This window comes from Humulus lupulus, chromosome 5, assembly GCF_963169125.1.
Source record: "Humulus lupulus chromosome 5, drHumLupu1.1, whole genome shotgun sequence".
Lineage (NCBI taxonomy): Eukaryota > Viridiplantae > Streptophyta > Magnoliopsida > Rosales > Cannabaceae > Humulus > Humulus lupulus.
This window is the reverse complement of record NC_084797.1, coordinates 207,926,746-207,935,438: the sequence shown is the minus strand read 5'-3', so window position 1 is coordinate 207,935,438 and position 8,693 is coordinate 207,926,746. Positions and strand designations below refer to the sequence as shown.

Here is an 8,693-nt window from a genome sequence, read left to right as displayed (position 1 = left end):
CTCCGACTCTAATGCTTTAATTATAATTTTAATGAATTTTTTTTTTCAATATATAGAATTTAGTTCTTCAAATGCTTTTCTTCTGTTTTTTTTTAGCAAATTCAACACAAGCATATCTCAAGATTAACACAATTATCAAGTAGCAACGTTTTGTTTGCAATTCTTAGTGACATGTCAACTGAGAATGTTACTTATCTCTGCTCTAATATTTGGCTTCTTTGGAAAATATTGTGAATCAACATACAATGACTCTTTCAGCAATTCCTCTATTAACTCCCCTTTCTTGCACAACGCCCATGTAATATCCAAACATAGTGAAACTTTGTTCCCTTTTATTTCTAACATTAATTTATCAGAAAAGAAAAACAAAGATTAACACAAACATAGCAAAACAAGATGCCCTCTTTTGAACTTTTCGACAGTAACAAAATTCTTTATGGGAAGAGGTTCATGATACAGTTTTTAAGCCTTATTCAATAAAATAGCCATACAGAAACCATCTTTCTCGATTCTCACTGGAGTTCTGATTACCTTTATTCTCCTTTATACTTGGGTTTTCGCTTCTCCGCAAATGCAGCCAGGCCTTCCAAGCGATCTTTTGTGTACAAGAGCTGCGCATAGCAGTCTTTTACTATTGTCTCACTTGAGGACATATTTACCTCTAGTCCCTCATCAATGGCCTTTTTTGCCATTCTTATAGCCAGCGGGCCCTATGGTAAAAAGAATTGTGTGCAATAACACATACAAATGAGCAACAGATACTTATCTTTATAGTGAAACAGAAAACAGATTTTTGATGTTGATTTCATAGCATTATGAGTTTGGCCTAATTATAGCTCTAACATTAAGGGTGAACCACTATAAATCATGTGTGTTTTTTGTTTTCTATTTTGGTAAAAGATTAAGGCAATATTCCATAATACACAAATTAGATAAAGCATTTAGTCAGTCCACACACAACAGAGAAGTAACAAGTTTTAGAGTCGGACTTGAAGAGACCTATCTATGCAGCACCAGTAAAACAAATGGTAAGAAGTATTCAAGTACCTTCTCATTTATTTCCCGAGCAATTTCAAGTGCTTTCTTATGAACTTCACCAGAAGGAAGGCAGTAATTAACAAGACCTGTACCAAGACATACTTTAGTCAGTAAGAAGAATTTGAACAAACAGATGAAGAAATTAACTAAATAAAGCAAATTGGATACTAGGTAGACGCACCAATAGACATTGCAGTCGTGCCAGTAATTCTCTTGCCAGTAAGTATAATTTCCTTAGCTTGTGCTTTACCAATCAATCTTGGAAGTCTTTGTGTTGCCCCTGCTCTGTTAAAGGCAAGTTTGTAGAAAAGGACTATGGTCAGTAGAAAGAAAAACAGATAAATAAAATAAAAGGGTTATCTTGGAACAATCCTGTACAAGTCAAGAACACATTGATAAGTCAAGAGCTGCTCCAGAAAGTACTAGAATATTTTGAATGATTTTTTTTTTATAGGAAACAAAATATATTTTAATAAGAATGATGGGGAATCGTCAAAATTTACATTTTAGAATTCCACCACGAGGCATTACATACCAAACCAAAGACTAATTTACAAATGTTGATGTGACTTTTCGTCAACTTACGATTTAGAACTAACAATGGATTAAGTAAAGGAACGAGCAGGATTTTTCCGTAGCTTGGCCTTTAATGAGATCTAGTCCACTTAAGAAGCCAAGTTCTCTTTAGGGTTTTGCAATTTGGCAGCATTTTGGCATGCACAAGTTGGTTTGTTTTTACAATGAGACCCCGGCCCTATTTATAGGCAATTGGGAGTATTAAGGCTCGTTAATTAGAGCTAATTAACTAGTAATTGCCACATAAACAAGGTATTTACAGTAAAAGGGGGCTGAAAAGTGTGCTAAGTGTGGTTGATGAGCTAGATTAGACTTGTCTAGCACACAAGTTGGATTTTCCTCTTCTTTCCGAGTAGCTCCTCGGGGACATCTGGATGTACAGCGTACGACCACGTTCTTGGGAAGTGGCGGCAGTGTCAGCAAGCGCACCACCTGTTCCCAAGAGTGATTTTGTGGCCCTGCTCATCCTTTTTGTCGATTGTACGGAGGGGACAACCACTCTCCAAGGTAACTACCACTTGTGTCAGAGGTAGGTAGGCACGTGTGCCAGGGATCTAGTGTGGTCTCCAACCCTTGATCCTATTCCATGTGCATGGTTGTGCCTTTCTTATCAAATAAGGCCATGCCCTCCGAGTGCAATAATCTTCATTGTCACATTGGACTACGCCCATTGGATTACCTAGCGAGAAAAGAATTACAAAGCCCCGAGGAGTCAATTATCTAGACACTTCCTTGGGAATGTGTTAGATAGCTCACGTGCCCCCGGGAGAACCTCACATGACAACAACTCGAAAAATACGAGCAACAACAAAAACTAATACAAATAAAACATAGAACTAGCATATTGCAGTCATGATTATTAAGCATGGTGTTGCCTATAAATCATAAATGGAATGGCAAGAGACTTGTGTGTCCTCACTCATAATGTCATTGGTAGAGAGACCTCTCTTACCACAACAAGATGAAGCTCAGAAGGCCCATTATGACAAACATAGAGCGAAATATAAACACATTTGCTTGTAGGGTTGAAGATTTGGGATACTAAGAGAAAGAGTTCAGGAGGGTAAATAAACCCCTCTTGCATTCTTTAAGCTACTATTAATGATTTTGGACGAGAATTATGAAGACATGGGAGCCACTAATCCACCATTAAGCAATGAGGTAATCCCCTATTCTTTTTAAGTTTACACGCTTCTAAGTTCATATGGATATTATGGTTATTTTTGTCAAATGGATGAGCATAATGTTATCGTTGATTACTGAAGATATAAAAGAAAGAAAAGAATGTCAGTTAACCCCCAAATTATGGCAATGCAGATAATCTGTCATTTATGACAATTATAAGAGCAAAGCATTCAATACTATTATTCTAGAACTGAGAATAACTGCATACCCTGGAATTATAGCAAGTCCGGTTTCTGGCAAGCCTAATACTGCATCTTCTCCTGAGCCATGTGAGGTGAAAACAATCAGTCTGATAATTACACCTCATCTATAACCAGCTAAACTTTCACTCATTACAGTCAACATAAATATGGTAATTAACAAAAATTACCACATATCCGAAGATCACATGCTAGAGCCATTTCAAGTCCACCACCCAATGCAGCTCCTTCAACAACAGCAATGCTAGGAATACAAAGTTTCTGAACAAATAAATTTTTAAAAAATCGTGTAAATTTTCAGTCAGTAGAAATATGTGAGATAAACTGTGCCAAAGACAGACAATATGAGAAAGTAACACGCAAATGGAAATACACACAGTCGCTATAGCAGATATGGAAACAAGAGAAACAAGATGAGAAAATCAACAGCTTAGTCACATGGTACTCTCTACTACACCCCATGTTTATATGTGCATGCATGTATAATTATCGTCCGATATACATGACAAAATCTAGTATGAAACAATTTAAAAAGTAGATTAGGCAACTGGCATTTTCAAGTTAAATATCCTAAAAGGATTATGAATGACTTTATCATATTGTCAGAAACTAGTAAAACCAATGGAACTCGTATTCTATTACTCCAACTAAAGGCAATAGACCTTTAATTTCTCTATTAAAAGTACATCTCAGCTTCTGACAGTGATCTTGGTAGATATTGAGTAACTCATGTCCCATAAAATTAAATGAGACGAGTTAAAGCTAAATCTACTTTGAAGCCTCAAATCTGTAAACCAAACACTACATTAAATCGTCAAACCACAGATGAATGAACCAAGTTCAACTTACTTTTGATGTATTATTTGATTATATTTTTGTGTGAACATATAAAAAGAGGTGTTACAACAACATATAATAACATAGGTGAATAAGGAGATGGACCTCCAAAAATGTGAAAGAGGCACGAAGTGAGTTGACAAAAGACTCATTCTCGGCTGGAGTCTGCTCCCGGCGTTCCTGAGAATCCAATTAAAAGCCAATGAGCTACATTATTATAGCATATACTATCTCAGGTACAATAAGTAAAGTACTATCTCCCAAAGATGAGAAAATATGGTTTTGGTTACTCTAAAATTCCTGGGTTCCAATACAATCCTGGCGTTCTTGAAAATATCTGTTAAGAGTAAGCTTGTAGAAACATTTTCACAAGGAAAAATAATCAAAGAACTATTCGGATTATGTTTGCATAATAGTTGAATATTAGTCCAATCAATCATATTATAGTTATTTTTGTGATTAATATAGATACAAAAAATATAAATATAAATTATTTCATGATAAATTAAAAGGAGTTCTTAGTTTATCAATGAATGGTATACCGTATAGATCAATAGATGGGTGGTATACACAAACGACAATTTATCTTGATTGTAGAATGTTAAATAATTTCTCTTGCTGGAGCATTAAATTAACACTCCAAAAGTTTACAAAAACGCTCCATTTATTATTAGAGAAAATTAAAATAAATATAATTTTTTTTAAAATTATGCACATCTCTTTTTTTTTCCCTTCTTTTATATATACATAAAAAAAAATCATATAAGTAATATATACCTGTGTTTTAAATTTTTGGGCAAAAAATCAAATATCTCTCCCATTTAAAAGTGTGTAAATAACAGAAATTTTTTGTTTTAACTGTTTTTTTATTGTTAACTTTAAAAGAATATTCTTAATATTTAAGAAAATATACTTTTAAATCAATTTAAAATATATATTTATAAATTATAAATGTTATAAAATCTTATTATTATAATAATATTTAATACTAGACTAAATATTTATTAATTATATTAATATAAATTCAAATGTTATAAAATATCATTATTATATAATATATAAAATAAAAATAGATATTTAATAATTATATCAATATAAATTCAAATGTTATAAAATATTATTATTATAATAATATATAACATATATTCTTAATTTTTATAAAATTTTGCTAGAATAAATATTTAGTAATTATATTAATATAAATTCATATATTATAATAATATTTAATACAAAATTAGATATTTAATAATTATATTAATATAAATTCACAAGTTATAAAATACTATTATTATAATAATATATAATACATAATAAATACATTATATACAAGTGTTATGTGTGTACAAATAGTATGACTGTGTAATTAAATAAAAAATTAGAATAACATTTATCTTCTATCAAGAATAAAAAAGTTTCTTAGGTGTGATTTAAATAATATCATGAATGTTTTGTACCTTAAATATGGTAGTTTGTGATTTAAAAAGTTATCGTATTTTTTTAAAAAAATATATAAACAATGTTTTAGTTTAATTTTCTTTTAATATGTTTATGTCATCATTTAATTTATATTATTGTTTATTTAAAATTTATATGTCAATTATAAAAACTTAATAAAAATAACTAACAAATGTTTGTGATCTAAAAGGTGGTTGTATTTTTTAAAAAAAAACAATAAACTTGGTTTAATTTTTCTTTTAATATGTTTATGTCATTTTGTTATATACAATATTATTTATTTATTTAAAATTTACATGACAATCATAAAAACTTAATAAAATAATTAATAAATTTTCTACATAAAACTAAGCAAACGTGCATTGTACATTATTTGCACCTAGTATATATAATTAGTATTTATATATATATATATACTAGATAAAAATAACATGCTTATTTAAACTTATATTTATTTTTATAATTTTTTAATTATCATATAAATTTTAAATTAATAAACAATTTCATAAAAATAAATAAAATAGTTTAATATAATGTATGACATAAATGTAATAAAAAATTAGGGCAAAACATTATCTATAATTTTAATAAAAATCAGTTCACTTTTTTTTCAATATATAATAGATTGAATTACAGGTCTAGTATATATAAATATTTATATCAATAATAACATCTAAACACAATATTGACATAAATATATATTTAGATAGCTACATGACATATATACAAATTACAATAATATTTAAAAAAAAATTAATAATAAAATAAGATAATAATAGAAAAGTCAGTGTAGAGTAGTATACATGCATCAATTATTTTTAGTTTTTAATGTCACTCGCAATGTTCTTTAGTGAATGTGATGAATCAAAAGAGCTTCAATCATATTAATATCATACATGGATTTTAAATTTAAGTTTGTTGCTAGTTTTTTTTTTTTAAAAAGAAATTTGTTTCTAGTTGATAGTAGATTATATTATGTTATATGTTTAATATGATATTTACTTAAAATTTAAGTTTAATTAAATTTTATTCAAGTTATAAAACGTATAGTTTTATTATTGTTAAATAATTGTCATGGTAAAATATCTCAAAAAAATTTTATTTTAATTTGTTTAATTAATTATTTATTTATTTTAATTTTAAATCATGTTTACAATCTATATAAGAATATCATTTCATATATAAGAATATTCTGTTAAAGTTAAGAAAAAAATAAATAAAATTTTTTAAAACCAAGAATTTCCGTTATTTATATAGATATATATATATATATGAAAAGGTAAAGTAAACATAAAAAAAATTAAAATATATTTAACTGAGCTATAAATAAGATTTTATCGGACAACTCTCACGTTAATTAAATATAGAAGTTGACATGCTACATTTTTAATCGTGAGTTGATTATGATTGTACATCTGCAAAATATTTTATTTTAAATGAGTAATATTCATCGGCAGATCAACATACTCTGTAACTTAGTGAGAAGTATTAGTTAAATGTATAATTATAGTTCGATGATATGAAATTTGTTGGATTAATATAAATAAAAAAAAACTTTTTTATTCAATGTAGTTAATTTACTTCAGAGCGCATATATATAAATATCACATTGGTGACAGTATAAGGTTCAAATGTAATATTGGTATTTTTTCCATTTTGACAAAAAACAAAATTCCAATATCCACTATAATTTAGGAATTGACATTTTTAGAAATTGTTAATCCAATTTCATTGGGAAGACTGTGGTAGTGCATAGTGCACCCCTGCAGGTAGTATTCTGACTATTCATCAGGATTGACTGTACAATCCAGATGAATAGTGCACTACTCACAATGTTCCCTCAATTTCATATCAAAATGCTTTACTTACTAATCTTTCTATTTCCAAAACAGCCCTATTCAAGTATCCTAAAGGTCCTACAAGATCAAAACTTCAAACAAATCTAATGAGTTCCACCATTAAAAGCCTCTCAAATCTCCACATGACACTTCCTAATCTCATTTCTTCAATTAAGAATCGTATATGAAATTAAATTGAAACAAATCAACTTGTATAAATTAATAACAAAAACGGGTTTTTGTTTCCCTTACCTTCAAATCAGCACCAGCACAAAACACCTTCGGAACCAAACTACGAATCAAAACCACATTAGCAGAGGAATCCTTACTGACAGCTTCAAGAGACTCTATAAAACCTCTCAGAAAATCCCTCCCAATGGCATTTCTCCTCTCAGGTCTGTTCAAAGTCAGCTCAACGATTCCTACCATCCAAACACATTTGGGGTTTTCCCCCAAACCCATAAATAAATAAAATCAACCAAACACATCAAAACTCAGTTATATTATATGTATATATATAATACCAGAATCAGAATCGGAAAGCCTGTTAAGCTGGACGAGTTGAGACGGTGAGCGGTCCAAGATGAGAGTCCGATGAGTTTGGTAACGGCATGTTTGGGGATCAGATTGAGGAGTAGAGATCAGGCCGGTGACTGGAAATGGCTCAAAAAGCCGCTGCTTCTTGAAGCTGTAATGGGCGAGCGACCTTCTCAAGATCTTCGAAGCTTGCATTTTTTCTATATCTTTCGTTTGCGCTGAAGTTCAACTATGATATGATGGTGCTTCTTCTGAAACTCTTAAATCAGTCTGAGTTTACCAATCGAATTGCCACGTGCTGTATTATCTGAGTGGGGTCGGTAGATCATATTTTAATATTATCCTATTTTGTTCTTTTCAATAAAAAAAAAGGGGGATTTTTCAAAAATATGGTTTTTAGCCATCAATATGCAAAAATATGGGAGTTTAACTTTCTTTAATTTGTATGGGAAAATTTAATTAAGAAAACTTAGTTTATGGGAAAACTAATCCCATATTGGAAATCAAAATTAATCAAAACAAATTAGCAAAATGAGGGTACTATTTTTTTTCATTTTTATTCATTTATCTATTTTTTTTTCTTTCATTTGTATTGTTTTGTTTTTTTTTTAATATTTTTTCAGTTTTTTTTTCATTTTATTTTTTCTTCATTTTTGTATTTATTATTTTCTCCTTTAATTTTTTTTTTCTTTTTTCACACATATGAGCTTTTTTTTCTTCTTCCATTTTTTTTCATTTTTTTCTACCAATTTTTTCATTCATATTTTTTTTCTTTTCATTTTTCCATTATTTTTCTTCTTCTTCTTTTCATTCTTATTTACTCATCTATTTTTTTTTTCATTCATCATTTCTTTTGTTTTTTTTTTCATATTTTTTTTCATCTTTGTACTTATTCTTTTCTCATTCTATTTCTTTTTTTTTCTTTTTTTTTCACACATATTATTTAACATTACATAATTATTCTACTATTTTTTTTTATTTATTATCTTTTATTATTGTAATTTTTTTTTATAGTTTTTCCACTATA

At 28.9% G+C, this 8,693-nt stretch overlaps 1 protein-coding gene across 1 annotated transcript; it reads right to left on the bottom strand.

Moving 5' to 3' along the window:
* Positions 1-312: 312 nt before the first annotated feature.
* On the bottom strand, positions 313-7,911 carry LOC133778096 (probable enoyl-CoA hydratase 2, mitochondrial). Its single transcript, XM_062217921.1, has 8 exons — positions 7,654-7,911; positions 7,382-7,551; positions 3,942-4,016; positions 3,170-3,260; positions 3,008-3,059; positions 1,220-1,323; positions 1,048-1,124; positions 313-710 (listed from the first exon to the last, which is right to left on the bottom strand). Exons 1-8 carry the CDS (start codon positions 7,859-7,861, stop codon positions 534-536), a joined length of 954 nt encoding a protein of 317 aa, XP_062073905.1. The 5' UTR covers positions 7,862-7,911; the 3' UTR covers positions 313-533.
* Between the last annotated feature and the right edge of the window lie 782 nt (positions 7,912-8,693).